The 15,845-nt window shown below is 49.3% G+C and overlaps 1 protein-coding gene across 7 annotated transcripts in view; it reads right to left on the bottom strand.

Moving 5' to 3' along the window:
• Window positions 1-5,977: 5,977 nt before the first annotated feature.
• RGS8 (regulator of G protein signaling 8) overlaps window positions 5,978-15,845 on the bottom strand; it is a 29,574-nt gene continuing 19,706 nt past the window's right edge. For all 7 annotated transcript variants that reach the window (XM_032696565.1, XM_032696562.1, XM_032696563.1 and 4 more), the window contains 2 exons: window positions 14,486-14,652; window positions 5,978-12,734 (listed from right to left, as the gene is read on the bottom strand). In XM_032696565.1, coding sequence (XP_032552456.1) covers window positions 12,552-12,734; window positions 14,486-14,652 — 350 coding nt within the window. In that variant the 3' untranslated portion in view covers window positions 5,978-12,551. The remainder of the gene's footprint in view (window positions 12,735-14,485; window positions 14,653-15,845) is intronic.

Genomic DNA, 15,845 nt, shown 5'->3' with positions numbered 1-15,845 from the left:
GCTGGAATACATAAGGATTGATGCCTGTCCCCACAAGTTGGCTGAGGTCGCATTTCTTCATCACAAATTCTCTACTGGGTGTATGGTGGGAGAAGGGAAGAGGAGGGGATGCACATCAAAGAAAGTCTGAGCAAAGCTGGGGAAAGCATGTGAGAAAGGTGGATCCTGAAGAGACCTGAAGATGGAAAGGAGACTAAAAGCAGGGGAGGGGTTGGAAGCTGGAGGGGAAGGACTGAACCAGCAAAACAGAAAGATGAAGAGAAAGGGTTAAACCAGTGTCACACGCTGCACACCAGGAAACCCCAAGGTCTGGTGCCACAAACAGAGGTCCACAACAGCCAGCAGGTCCCCCACGCCAAAGTCAGGCTCACATAGGACTCCAGAGACCTGAAGTCTCCCCACTCAGTGGCTCTTGGAAGGGAGCTCTCACCACAGTGCAGGGAGCCACTTTAATCCCCCCAGCTCACAGCTGTCCCAGGGCAAGGGCAAGAGCTGCCACTTCCACTCCTCCTCTCCCTTCCTCCCCACTTGGTCCCTGCTGTTCCAAGCTCCACAGCCAGCACAGACATTTTTCCAGAGCTCAGGTTGTCTCCTACCCTTGCTGCCTGCATTCATCACACAGAACAAGTTGCCAGAGCATCTTTCCCATGGGAGATGAGCTGTGCCAGGAGAGTGACAGCACAAAACCATCTTGGCCCTGTGCTGGGAAGAAAGGCTTCTCTCAAGCAGCCTTCAAGGAGCCAGGGTGTGAGGATATCAGCATGGAAAACTTTAAAAGGAGCACTAGGCACCTCAGCTCCCTTGAGCTGTAAAGGGGAGTCTTGTCTTTCTCCCAGTACTTAGAAAAAAACCACAGAATTATTTTGCCCAAAGCGAGGCATGGAACATGCATCAGGACTAATGACTGAACACACATTTTTAGCTCCTGACTTGGCTTTGAAGCAAGAGCAGCCTCTTTCCTGATAGCTCTGTTGTTTTGTTTTTTTTCCCTCAAATAATCAAGTTTAAGCCTTCTTGGTTAGCAGATATTCAGCTGCAGATAAATGGAGCTACACAAAGCTCTTATTCCTGCCTTCTCTGTGCCTTAAAACCATGGTTAGAGTTGTGATCCTTGCTGTGGATTTAAAGAAAGAAGGGGAAGAGGAGAGGTGAGAGGGCTGTAAGATTGCCTTTGCCTCTGTAGACACCAAGAAGGTCTGTGCATGCCCACAGAGTGGACATCACTTGACCTACCACAGGTTTTGGAAGTGCTTGGCCACCTCAGCCTGGTGCTCCAGCCCAGTTCACCACCATGCTGGGAGCACTGGTGTCGCAGTGGCAGTGCCATGCTCACATGGGCATGGGCTCCTGGTAGCCACAGGAGGGGGTCACACCCAGGTATTTTGCAGAATCACATAAGTCTCGAGTTGGAAGGGACCTCTGGAGATCATCCAGTCCAACCCCCTGCTAAAGCCTGTTGGCACTCACCTCCCAGCTGCAGCAGGTGACCAGTAGCTGTGGGTTTGGGGTGGCAATGTCCCTTCTCCTTCATCACCTGCATCTCTGTCTCCTCCCTGGTTTTCCACACAGATGCAGTGCTCAGCAGTACCCTGGTGTTGTTCTGCCTCGTCATTTTGGGGCATGCCTGGTGTTAAGCAGGACTTCATCTCTCTCCTTTTCCCCTTTAAATCTGCAGCCCATTCTCCCAGCTGCCGATCTGCAAAGCCATAGGATGTTCTGGTAACTCTCCCTGGTGTTCGAGGCATCCTCAGAGCAGGTTATGCCAGAAGAAAACCTCCAGGAGGCTGCACATGTGTTACAGGCACACGGCGTGGATGATTTCTGGCAGCGAGTCCATGGTGCCCAGCAAAGCCACTGTGCTGGGAGCCATGTGTTGCTTGAAGCAGCCAGGGAAAAGTAACTGTATGGCAAAAACACAGCCAGGATGGCAGCAACAGCAATGGGAAAGGATCATGGGGGATGTGAGCCGGAGAGGAGAAACTGCACTTCTCTGCCTTGAGATTACAGCCTGCCAAAACTCTGCTTTGCTGCATTCAGTCCATGTGTCTCCTCTGCTTTTTCCCCATAACATGTTGAACAAGTGTGTGTGTGGTTTTACCTTGTCCCTTGTAGCAGCTTTTGAAGCTCTTGGCTCAGGTGAGGCAAAGCTGATGGCAAGGCAGAGGTGAGGAACCACCTGTGGTGGGAGCTTGGTCCTTACAAGTTCCCATGGGGGAGAGAGAGCCCTGTAAAACCTCAGTGGGAGGGAAAAAGTCAGTCAAAGGCTGTGTCTTTTTGGGCACCACAGTGGCTCAGCCAGAAGATGCACAAAGCCATAGGAAATGCCATGCTCACAATGGAGGTCCCACACTGGGGTATTTGAAGCAGGGCATGGCTCTGGGACATGGCAGTGCCAGAACCACGTGTGCAGGTCTGAGCCCAGGCACAGGAGAGGGATTGGGCTGTTCCAGCAACGTCCTCCCCACCAAGCCTGGGACAGACCCTCCACCTGCTCTGCCACAGCCCCCTGCACAAGCCAGCACCTGGCTGGCACCTCTGCTCCCTCGGGGCAGCTTTTTTGCCTCTCCCCTTCAATGAGGTGGGAGCTGCTATTCCAGGACAGGCAGTTCACCAGCGTGGGATGCATTAGGTGAGAAGGTTTATATTGCAGGGCTCTTCAGCAGGATTATGCAATAGGCTCTCAGCCCAGCGATGTATGTGTGCTCAGATGTCTTTATGCCACTCTGTATCTAATTTAATTACGTCCTTCCTGTCTCATTTAGCTTAGCAGCCTCCCGCAGCTCTGGCTCAGTTGCCTGTATTATCAGTCCTTGTTTAGGAACACAAAAAAACTCATCTGTGTCGCAACGCCTGGGGCCAGGCTCCCTTCCCATAACCGTGCCACAGCTTTGCTGGCATGAAGCCTGCCTCTCATCCATGGGGACCAGCCCTCTCAGAGTTTATTTCCACTAGAGAGGTCCTGGAAAACCAGGCAGGGTGCTCTGGGGGGACTGGCTTCACCCTCAGAAACAAAACACACAACCTCTGAGCACCAGGTATTGCTGCTGGTGTTTCTGGGTTAGTATTTGCAAAGCACCAGCAGACTCAAAAAATAGGAAAATAAAGGTTTCAGCCCCAAAACTACACAATTGAGGTGGGTAATAGGGAAACAAGGAGGGACTGGTGACGGGGTGGAGGGCACCCTTGCACATGTGCCCCAATGCAAAGTCAAGCTCCAATGAGAGTTTGTAGTACAAGGTATTTTTATAGTGTTTGAGTGGAATAAGAAGGGGAAGATACAGCAATGGATGGGAAGAGAAGGTAGGGAGGAGGAGGAGAGGAAGAGCTAGGGTAAGCCATGCTGCTGAGGTCTCACTACATCACAGAAGGTGTGAGCCAAGCAGGCTCACCAAGGAGCCTGACACCCCATTTCTCCTAAACCAGTGGGTATCCAGAGAGGTGGCAGTCAGGAATGGTAAAACCTGGACACAGCACTACACACTCCCTGCAACCCTTCAGCAGAGCCTGCCAGAAGCCTGTGGAGCCTGCACGAAATGGGGGAGATGCTGAATGCAAAGAGAAATGGGAGGCTTAAAGGCCCTGCTCGTGTTGCACAGCCCATTTTTCCACTTGCAAGCTGTTGTTAAGCTCTGGATGCATTTAAGGAGAGATGTAGGTAAAGGAGATGGGGAATGAGGTGCTGGTGTCATGAAAGTTGCTGCTGTGCAATCAGGAGCACAGCATCACTCAGAACCTGGTGATGGGCATGTGCTTTAGTGGTGGGCTTGGCAGTGCTGGGTTAACGGTTGGACTCGATGATCCTAGAGGTCTTTTCCAACCTAAACAATTCTATGATGGTACCAGGAAGGACTGGGGAAGCTACCTAGGCTGAGACAGCAGCAGGGTGTTTGCAGGAGTCCCCCCAAGGAGACAGATTGCAGCTGGGCACAGCTTATGAGACAGGGACTGGCAGGGGCTGCTGTGGGACGTTACATCCATTACATCCACATGGTTGCAGGTGAGCCTGGCTCCATCCATGCCTTCCCCATCACAGGACAGGCAGCTACCCGTGCAGGCAGGAGCACTGGTCCCTTGGCATCCCTCACCCCTTGGCATCCCTCGCCCCAAACCCACGGGGTGCTTAATCGATTCCCAGCGGACGCGCACGTTGCGTTCGCATGCGGCACATGAGAGGAAATAGCTGCTCTGGAAATTTGTGGCAGCGCGGAAAGAGATTATTGAAATTAAAAAAAAAAAAAAATTAAAAAAAATTAGAATTACAAATGAGTGTTTTCAAGGGGGCAGCTGTTATCCACTCTGCTCACGTGCTCACTTTGCACAGCTGCACAGGGAGAGGTAGCTGACAGCAGGTACTCTTAATCTTCTCTTTCCGTTCCCAGCACCTGCTTTTTAAAGCCACTGAACTGCCAGGAAAAAGAAAGCTAAATACGATGGCTAAATATATCCTAACTAAGAGGAGAGACAGAGCAGCTCTAATAGCAGAGCCTTCCTTGGATGCATTCAAATTGGTTTGGCTCAGAGACAGTTTTAGAGGGAAGAAGCAGCAGATGAAAAGGAAAAACAATAAAAGAAGGGATTTAGGGAAAAAGAAAGGGGGATAGAAAGAAGCCAGAGGGACTGATAAATTCCACTGCACCCATTTCCAGAGAAAACCAAGCTTGTTTAATTTTTGTTTTTAAATGAAACCCTGTGCAGACCCTGGAGCAAACACTTACCTTTTGCAGGCAGGGTGGGTTGTGCACCAGGCAAGGAGTGCCCTCTGGGTGCCCAGGGCTGGGTGGGGTCCAGGTCTCTGCTTTTGCTTGCTGGCCAGACCTGCTCAGGAGATGCTCTGCTTGGCCTCAGCCATTCCCCACTGAAGCCCCAAGAGGGTTTCTGCAGCAGATCTCTCACCATGGAATTTTCTGCTAACGCTCAACCTCCCCCAATCTACTCTACCCCTACTAATGCCTTCCCTTCCCCCTTTATTACCTGGGATTGCCCTCAGCTGCTGCCTGACCCTCCTCCAGCAAGCCCAGGATCTTCCAGACACCCTAAACTGGCCCATGACTGGCCAATACCTCACAGCCTGTCTTGTCTCTCCTCAGCTTATCCCGTAAGGATGAATCAAGCTCAGGCCTGGGTATGAGCTGCCTGCTGGAGTCCAGGGCTGGTTTTTATGGACTGGAGAAAGCCCTTCATTTGTTGTTTGTTCTTTGTGACCCGGTCATGCTTGATCCATCCACATTGATCCCTTTTTTGGGAGACCCTGCTTGTGCATCCCCCACCGCTGGTCCTGGTGCAGGGAGCAGACTTGGCATTTGTTTTTATGTCTGGTAAAGAGGGAGTGTGATGGAAAGGCTGACAGAGAGGCAGGTGGGAGCCATGCCACCACAGAGCAGCTGATGCCCCAACTCTGCCACTTCTGTCTGCTTGTTTGTGGATTAATAGAGAGCATTTGCTCTGGAGCCATCACCTCCTCTCCCTGCCTGAAGGCAGGACGTGTATTGGAGGTGGTCAGGGCTCTCCCAACGAGCTGCCTTTGCAGCCCTCTGTCCCTCTGCCATGTTCCCAGCTGGGAAAGGGCCCATCCCCTTCTGGAAGGTCCTGCAGATTGAATTTGGGGTTTGGGGTGGACAATCCATCACAGGCTGCAGTGGGGTGTACCCAGAAAAGGACAGCAATGCACTAGTGGAAGGCTCTTCAGATTTTCCTTCCCTGTAGTCTCCCAGGTCCTACTGACACATTTCTGAGTCATGTCCCCAAACTGTACCTCCAGGGAGCCTGGTTCTTAATCTCTTCAACAGAGCAGACTGACTGCTTAGTCATATTCCCTCTTGAAACCAGGATCTGAGGAGGCACCAGCTTGTCCCATTCTTTTTCTTCTCAGCAATTCTGCGAGGAGACACCTCTCCATCCCCAGGCTCTCAGTTCCCACTTTGCAGACAGGAAAACGTGCTTGACTCGCACCTTTTCAGACACTCAGGCAGAGAACAAATAGTCTCAGGCTGTTTATTACGTCCTCACGGTCTCTATACAGTACAGGTGAGTAACACTTCACAATGTGGTGACACGAGGAGCTTCTCCAGCCTCACAGGGAAGGTGAGCCTAGAAAACAAGCAGCTAATGCAGAGGGAAGGTCAGACGGAACCCGAGCCCATGCCTTTCCCTGAGTGGGAAGGGATCAGACTGAACAGCCTGCATGGCCTGCCCAAACAGCTCCTGCTGTTATCTACCCACACCAGCAGCACCCAGACACTGCAGAGGCAGCTGCAGCATCAGGATCTCATTAAAATAAAAATGTGGCACAGGGAAGCTCTTTTGAGCTGGTCTTTCTGCCTGGTGGCTCACTTCTGAGTTCACCCCATACAGTACTGCTATCCTCAATCTCTTCTGAGCCACCCATAAGTGTGTTTCCACAGGAACAAGACATCTTTATTCCCTAAAACAGTCTTATTTGACGCTTGGGTTTGGATTGGGGTCCTCAAGGCCCCTTCCTACCAGTGGGACACTGCCATCCCACCGAAGGTAGAGGTGCCAGAGAGCTTAAAGACAAATCTGAACTCTGTGTGTCCTATTTGGATTGCTTGTAGAGGAGAAGGGGGAGAGGTTATAAGGGAAGGAGATCTTCAATCGTGTTTTTTAAGGAAGGGGGATCCACCCCAGGATGTACTTGTACCCTGCTCCCTTCATTGCCAGTAATCCCGCAGAGATCTTCATGAGTAAACACAACAGAAGGTGCCTCCTTCCCCTCCTTGCTTTTTAGCTGGTGGCTGCAGGCACTGATAGAGCAACATGAAGACATTTCTCTTAGGATAACGCTGTTATCTACGTTGTAAATGCAAAGCTGAGCAGCTCCTCATCTGTCATGTTTTAGATCCAGCCTGGGGCACGCAGCACATGATGCAAACTGGGAGTTGAGGGGCTACTTGAGACAAACAATTCATACCACAACTGGTCCCCGTAGCTCCCTGGTACACTAGGTCCCTCCAGAAGCAGGCACTGCCTTTTCTTCTGTAATTCTGTGCCAGAAATGTTTGAGTTTTTTGATAACAAACTCATTCCCTTCTACCTCCTCTCTCCAATGCCCTCAGTTCCCTGAACTGCTGTTGAGTTTAGGGAGTAGTCTCAAATTAGAGATACATCCCTCCTGTAAAACCAAGAGGAGGCACAGAGCAGAACAACTGACTTTACCAAGCAAGTACAATACAAACACCTTTATTGTCACCACTTTTATGTACCAGAAAGCCAAGGGGAAGCCCAGCTGTGACCCTGCTCATGCAGCCACTGCCTCTGCACAGCACGGCTGCCCTCTCCACCAGCCAGCTCCTACCACAAGCACTGCACGTGGAACGTGGATGGAAGAAGAAGGAAGACAAATTGGTGGGGACAAGACGAGCCTCTGCAAAGCCCAGGGGGAGCACAGTAGAGAAAAGCATTCTGTTCTAGCAGCAAAATGGACTTTAATTGCAGTTCTGGGATATAATGCTACGATGCTGGAGGGAACACAGCACCAAGGAAAGAGACAACTGCAGCAGCCCCAGGAATGAAAGGTAATGCAGAAATTATATGAAACGTTTTGTTCTTACATAACGGGCAAGGAACAGCTACTAGGAGCTTTATAGTGACAGTGGGAGGTGTGTAGGAGGGAGGTGGCATGGCCAGAGACGAGTCTCTGGGGAAGGAAAAGGTAAAGAAGAGATAAGGGCTAGGTGGGGATGGAGTGTAGGGAAACAGGAGGGCATGGGAGGAGTTATGGGAGACCCAGGCTCAGATATATGGGGACAAACAGTGCTGGTGGAGGGAAAGGTGCTTGGAGAACTTCAGAGCATAAGGAGGAGGGAAGACCTCCAGGATAGGACAGAGAAGAAGAGAGGGCTTTGAAGGGAGAAGCAAGAGGCCCCAAGGAAGGGGAGAGCTTGCACTGATGGGTGAGAGGCACTCCAGGACTGGCGTGAGGTATGCTTTGCTATTGCTCTGAATGCTGTAAACATTTTGGTTTTGTGTCTATCAGTGAACATTCAGTTCAGTTTGATACATGTGCTCTTATGGGTAACTGGAAGCCTAGCAGAGTTTTACATCTCTTACTACTAGTCAAACTCACACACAAGGCAAACACAACACTGGCTAAAAAATCTCATTTTTATGTCATTTGTGCCTAATTCTCCTATTTTAACATGCACATCTATGTCTCAGAAAAGCTTCTGTAGTAGAGGACACTAAATAAGGTACACATGAAGTCACATGCACTCTCACCCACCCACACCCGCAGACACACACACAGATGTTCCTCCCCTGCTTAGACCAGCAAGACTTTGCCCTTCACACCCCCCCAGCGTGAGGACAGGGACCCCTCTGTACATTAATGAGTCCACTAAAAGCGATGGAAATCATCCCAAGCCTGGCTGATGGGCCAAAGCAGGAGAATCTTAAAGCAGATTGAGGTTCTGCATCTCCATCCTGGAGTTAACACCACCTGAAGCTTATAGAAAAGAGAAAGGAGATTTGTAAGCTCTTTTTCCCTTTTGCTATCAAGGGACTTGGGAGCTGACTGGATATGTACCAGCAAACAGAATAAAAAGAGCTGAGTGAACCAATTTTTTTCCCTTGTCTTCTTATGATGGCACACTCTGACATTACTTGGAACATGAGGAAAATTTTGAAGGTATGGGCTTATGGAGAAGAGAAATGGGGTTTCTAAGTTATGATATGAGGAAGAGATGAATCAAAGATAGGATATTTGTCCTTGATAGGGATTAGTCATCACTCAGTGCTTTCTGAAGCTTTGGTTCAGTCATTATTTCCTTGATCAGCCCCTGGTTTAAGGGGAAGAGCCATAGGCTGTGTATTTTAATTCACTTCAGACTGACATCTGGCATAAAAGAAGCAGCTGGTGCCAATTTTTTGTTTAAGAAAAATATAGTTTTGCTTTAAATAACTAGTCTGCTTTCCTTCAAGAGAGGCGAACTGTTAGAGCAGCAACAAAAATAACTGTGATAGACTCGTATGCCTCAGACAATACTTCTGCTCCACTCTGGGCTCTAGGATGATGTTTCCCGTGGAGGATGTTATCTGGCACAACTTTAATGGGCAAAACACTTCTCCTACACTAACCAGTGTGATTACAGCTCCTGTCACCACTGCAGCAATGGCATCTCTGGATACGCCCACTCAAAGCAATTTTCCAGGCTGGTGGAGGAGAGTGGGGAGCTTGGGTTTGCAGGGTGTTGGCTACTTTGGAGTTTCTTCATGAGTTCTGACATAAACTGAAAGGATAACAGCACCAACACTGGAGCAGCTTGTGGAGAGATGTTACCTCCTGGAGTCACACACTCTGAACAGGACCAGCTCTTGTAGCCATCAGGGAAGCCTAGGGGTTGTCCTCACTCCCATTCCTTGGCACAGACATCTTGTTTCTGCTGTGTCCTCCTTTTCTGGCTGTATCTGTGACCCTCCCCACCGTGGGGGGCTTTGCTGCAGAGCCTTGTCTGGGGTGCATCGGCTGGCACTAGAGATCAGCACCATCCAAGCCCACTCAGGAGGTCTGTCAGGGGCTTGTAGAGAAGTACCACAAGGCAGTTAACGTGGCCTTCTGTCTTCTCTTTAAAAGCTGTGACTGCATAAGCCTCCTGCTGCTGGCTCTCGCATCCTGGGCAGCGCTGGGATGCTTTTTGCATGTGCAGGTGAGAGAAGGCTGAAAGTGAGGAAGGCAGGGCCAGACAAGGCGGCCTCTCTTCACCCCCTGCAGGACTTGTTTGATGCCACAGTGTCAGGAAGCAGAGCTGCCATTTAGCAGCAGTGGGATCACCAGTTGCAGTGACACTGGGTACAACTGGGGCCACGGGCCATCTCAAGGGGAATTATTTCAGCCAAAGCAGCCTGTGCCCCCGAGAGATCCCAGTCCATCCTGTGTTACACAGGTGTATTAGACAGTGTCTCTTGGAAAGGGCAGTTCTTCCAGTCTCTCCTCACCATCGGTGAGGGAAGCTTTGAATCCTCCCTTGCAGGTCAAGCCCTGAGAGTGTTTCACCACAACACTGGGAGGTTTGCCCTCACCCCCTGGGTCAGGAGGGGGCTGTATAGGTGATGTGACTCTGCTCCACTTTCTATGGCTCAGATACCACCAGGGACAGCCACTGGATGCACAGCTGTATATCCTTTCCTTCCATCTTTGGTTCCTTCCACAGCATTGCACAGGTTTCCCCAGACACCTGTGCCACTACACCTCCTTTGCCAAGTATCTTGTTTGCCATAAAGCTTTGGGCTGTTGGAACTACTGCACAACATGGACCCCTTAGATGAATCATGGCAAATCCAGGGCATTTTTCAAACGTCTCTCATTGCTCCCACTTTCAAACAAGCAGCACAGACCTTTGCCTGAAGCCACTAAGAATCAAATTTGCAAAGCAACATCCAGACCTTGAGCATTGTCTCTCTGGACACACAACATTAGGGACATCACGTACCTCAACAATTCCAAAAGTTGTGCCACTGAGCCTGAGTGTGGCTGCATCTCTCACCACACTCCAGCCCCTGCTCCTCAGGTGTCCTTGCAGGGGCAGAGGACAGCTTAGAACACTGGCCAGGATGCCTGGGCATGCTGCTCTTTCTGGCCAGTCCTCAGGGAAAGTTAACTGGAGATGATATTTGCCTACCAAAGACCTGGAGAATTCTGTTGCTGACTGAACAGGTACTGAAAAGCAGGTTTCCCTACTGAACACAAAATTTGCAATTGTACTGTATCTGGACTTTAGTGTCTTAGAGACCACACATCTCCAAATAAACCAAACATGCTTACCACCTCTATCTTGCTCCTAAAGCTATTTGTTCTAATGTCCTGCACAGCATCCTTACAAAAAGCCTCAAAAACTGTTTCCTATCTAGTTCACGGACAGTAATTTTTAATATCCAAGCAAGTTTTTTGTATCTCATCCCAAACACATCATGCTTAGCTTTAGAATTCACTCTACCTAGTTTACACCACACTACACTAAATCTTTATCAGCAGCTTTCTGATGTATCCAATCTACCCACCACCCTCATACAGAGCAGAGGTTTAAAGCCTCTGCTCTGTCGATGATGGAGAGAAGGAAAAGATCCGTGGGGTCACTTTCCAGGCCTTCATAAAATTAAGAAAACAGACCTCTGGTCTGTAGGCTCAAATCCACAGACAGGCTGTCTGCTTCTCCACTAGAAAATATTGCAAGAATCCGACAAGCTGGAACGGCAATGCCGTGGAAATGGGGCCATCGGATGGTAGGAATTATTGCACAGCACAGAGGAGGTGCTACACCACTGACATCTGCACAGAGTCTTCTCCTGCAGTGGCTGTCCAGGCTGTGGGAATAGGGCCAAAGGACACCTCACACCCCACTGCACACCTGGACACCCGTCCTGCTCACTCCATGCTTCCCCCTATCCTGTTTGAAACAAGCACCATGCAGCAGGGTCTGTGTCTTTAGTAGTTGGCATTGAACCCACAGTGGACAATCGGTAGGTAACAACAGTCAATAATCAGTGAATAATAAAAATATAATTGTGATTTTTCATGTTGCCATGCGCTGGTCAGGTACTACATGAAAAATACCATCTGCCGTAGCAGACAGGTCTTGTGCTTCTCTTACATCTCAGCAAGGGGCAGGGGGGACATTCTTTCTCTTGACTCTCTCCCAACAGATCATTCCTGAGAAGCCACCAAGCCTGTTAATGTCTGTGGCAGCCAGGAGCCTCTTTGTGTTAGGTTTTGGTACAGTGCCCAGCACAACGAAGCCTGAACGACGACTGGGGTCCTGAGGCTGAGCTACAGCACAAATAAATAATATTAATGAAAAACAATCAGTCGCACTAGAAGACTTGTCTGACCACATCCAGCGAGAACTTTTGGGATTACCTTCCTCATGAGAAAATCTCAGCTCCTTGGCAGTCCTGTGGCAAACAACTCTTGGTCTCCATCCCTGAAAGGTAAGGGGCTGTGACAGGGTAGCAGCTGGTGTCATAAGGTGTGCAACCAAAATCGAAAGGTGAGCTGAGTTTGCTGATGGTTTCTACACTGAGAAGCAGCATGAATCATGTGCCTTCTCCTTCTCTCTCCCTCCCCTTGGTCTCTGGGTCTAGACCCCAGCAGCCAGTGTGGGAGACACTGCTTTGGGCTGGACATGGCTTCACAAGAGTCAGAACTGCCTTTAGGGCCCTTCCAAGCACAGGGGAGAGGTGAGAGCCAGGGAGATGTCTGGAAGGATGGAAAGGTGCCATGGTGTTATTTACACACAAACCAATGCAGTAATTTTAAAGGAAACCTGCCTTCCCAACAGATGACCCCGTGACTAGAGAGGATTGTGGGTTTGTGCTAGAGGGAGGCAACAACTGCAAGGTGCTACTGCTAACCAAAAAAAAAAAGTACAGAAAGTCAAAGAGTCTTAATACCGTGCCTGGATCATGGTCTGGAAGCCTCCTCTTCCCCTTCTCCCTCTTTTCTCATTCCCACTGCTTTTAACACCAAGAAATTTTCACATTTAGACATGGGTTTTGGCTGTTGTGGGAAGCACATGGTTTCTGAGGGCCCCACAGCTGCTCTAGCTGAGCCTCCTCTGGGTTTGAGACAGCAGGTCTGTGTAAATTTTGGATCTCAGGAACCTGGGATACGAGTCTTTCTCCATCAGGCTGTGCACCTTCCCCTGAGCTTGGTCAAAGCAGGAGAGGGAGGGCTCCTGCACATTTCTTCTTGTCAGCTCCCGTGTCTGGAAGTCTATGTTCACCTGGGAAAAGTAGCAGAAGAGAGTTTGGTACTGAGTGACCAGTTTGCCTCCTTCAAATGGCACATTCCCTCCCAGCCTTGGCTGTAAAACAGCAGCAGAACCAAGGTCCCACCCTCACCCGGGCGTAAACAGCCCCCACAACTCTGCAGGGTTTGGTGATCCAGTGGTATGAATCCTGCCCCAAGCCTGGAAAAGTTGAACTGGATTTATAGTGATCTGAGCACTTCTGAAATCAAATTACTTTTATTCAGACTCTTATGCAGCACGTCATCCAAAAGTGCTGACTCAGCCTAACCTCTCTCCTGCCAACTGTGGTTTCTCTATTCCCTTTATTCTTCACAACATGTCCGATATACAGCTGAATGAACTTTTAACTGGGGTTAAACTATTAGTACATTCTTATTAAATGCTTTCAAACTCTGTTGATCTAAAATAAATTGTTTGATTTTTCCCATAACAGCTTAGTGTTACAATATCTGGAGCAGAGGCTTGAAAAAATAAACCACCCCAATGTTATGACTGCCTTTTGTTTGCAAAGCCAACTAAGGGAGTTTTCCTGTTTTCTTTCCCTAGCAAAGCAATCAGCATTTGTTAGGGTTATTGTTTGGAAATAAAATGGCTGAAAAGTTGGTGTTTGCTGTTACTAACCCAGTGTTCAAACTTAAAGGAGCCTGGAAAGTAAAGCTGTCTGCATTATTGTGGGTGACAGCAGTACAGATTAACTCTCTGCATCGCTTAAGGGTCATTTCACATTCCAAGATGCCAAAATTATAACAGTGTTAAGGAAATTTCACAGCTGGACCAAATTATAGGAGAGCCCCCATCCTACCTGTACTCTACATTTGTAATCAAGATTCAGCCCTACAGTCCTTAAAATCTCACCCAGCTTCATGAATAACAGCAAGAAGACGCTAACGGAGAGCAGTGGGGCACTGAAGCGTTCCCTGAGACACCCACACACTTTGGTGTAAATCTGGGTCCTCCTCAGTGGTCTTGCAATAGCCTTCCTAGCCCAAAAATAGAGTAAAATGAGCCCCTTTTAGGGGCTTCCCTCGTGGGCACCTGGATTGTGCCAAGCACCCGTGCAGTGGCGCAGAGGCAGTAAGTGCAGTGAGGCCCTCGTGGTTGTGTTATGAGTACAATAACACAACCCAGCATCACGACACAGGATCTGACAGCTGCATCTGCCTGTCAGCACTTGAAAGAGGACTTAACAATTCCAGACTCTGCGGTTGTGAATGCACTTTTTGTTCAGCTCGGAGTTATTGTTCGCGTCTTTCAGGAGGTCTAATTGAGTTGGGAGTTAGTCAGCAGATAAACACTTCTCCCTGGAGAGTCAACACGTTAGTCATTCCTGGGATTATTCTATGCAAAGTGTCCTGTGAGGAACGAGCCCAACAGCCTGCTCGAGGATTGATAGTAAATGAGAGGAGCAAGGTGAAATGCTTCTAGGAAGCTGGAAGAGGTTGGGAAATGTAGGTTGAGGCTGCCGGTGAACTCTCTGGCTGTGACTAATTTAGTATCATCAAAGTGGTTGCCCTCACTGGGGATGAGTCACCATAAGCAGAGGCAGCTGTAGCAGCCAGGATGGCAGTGCCACCCTCCTTATCCACTCATCACCATCACCTCTGGGAGGGGAAGGAAGGAGGGAGGGCTCCCTGGCACCCCACAGGTCCCGTGTGAGGGAGATGGACCTGCTCCCCTCGGCGCAGGGATGCCGTGCAGCCCAGGGTGCTGGAATACCCTCTCACCTCTCGGGGAGCCTGCACGTCGATGAACTCCTCGAAGATCCTCTGGGCCTTGGCAGCCAGCTTGGCTGCCGAGCGGGTCTTCTTGAAGTCCTCGCAGGCGAGCCAGAACTCCAGGTTTTCCTCGCTGAACTCAGTCTTCAGGAAAGCACGGAAAGCGGCCAGTCCGTCTGCAGGAGAGACGTGGGGAGTTACAACGGGAGGGGAAAGAGGACAGGAAGCTACCTCTTTAACAGACACCCTTCCATCCAACCCTGCCTACCAAAGACAATTTGATTTTTCTCCCAAGGTCTGCGATCCCAGCATGTCCATAGCTTACACTGCTGCATCAGGTGAACTCTTTTGAGCTGCCACGAAGCCAAACATCATTTGATGTAGCTCTGTAAAACTGTTTTCCTCAAGACTGGGACACTGAACCTTTGAAAAGTTCCTCCTGGAATCATCAAGCTTGAAAGGTACCATCTCTTTGCATCTTGCGCATCTTAATGCAACACTTTGTAACATCCTGTCATTAAGAAAAGCCTTTAATAAAACACGGCAGCTGTGGACTTGTCTCCTATGTTTTCTGTCACTTTGCTTTATTGCCTTGTGCCATTTTTGGTTCTTATTTAAACAGAGGAAGGATCTTGGAGAGTCTGTTAGAGCTACAATAAACGGGAGAGGAAAAGGACGTGGCATAATTACAACTTGTCTGGTCGGTGGTAAAAGTGTTCTTATCACTTGCTAATGCTTAGCAATTGTGGTATTTCAGTAACGTAATCTGAGTCAGCCGGGGCAGATTAGAAATATGGAAAGATTTATTAGGCAATCTGTGTCCTCTTAAACCCCTGCCTGGGCCTATTTATGGACACAGCCATTGTTTTTTATTTCCTTTCCCTGAACAGCACCAGCAGAGTTGAAGTAGCTGGAGGTTTCATACATGCCCTTTCTCCCTGGGATAAATTTATCTCCCAATTTTTTTTTCCAGTAACATGTTTCTAACTCTTCCCCGTCTTTTTCTATAGGGTCTGAGTTTTTGTAGTTCATGACTGGAAAGCTCTTGAGTCAGCATTGGCTACTTCCCAGCAAGTGCCTAAAAATATTGCTGGAATCAGGAATGCACTCGGCAAGGTCATACTCCTTGAAAGGATGAGAGGAGCAGCATTGTACAGGATCTGACAAAGACTGATGGGGGTTTGTAGGACCTGAACTCCTGCAATGCTGTGGGTTGAGGGCTCCACCTGCTCCTTTTCTGCTGTGGGAGATCTTGGCAGTGCTGCCTTCCCTCCTTTCTCCCATGGCAAGGACATGGAAGCTGCAATGCTTGGTATGGATCATTTTTACACATCCAGAGCAAGCCCAGGCCCACCAGGGACAGGGGCTG

The sequence above is a fragment of the Chiroxiphia lanceolata genome, chromosome 9 (genome assembly GCF_009829145.1).
Source record: "Chiroxiphia lanceolata isolate bChiLan1 chromosome 9, bChiLan1.pri, whole genome shotgun sequence".
Taxonomy (NCBI): Eukaryota; Metazoa; Chordata; class Aves; order Passeriformes; family Pipridae; genus Chiroxiphia; species Chiroxiphia lanceolata.
Note: the sequence above shows the minus strand (reverse complement) of the source record. Positions and strands in the feature narration are given on the sequence as shown.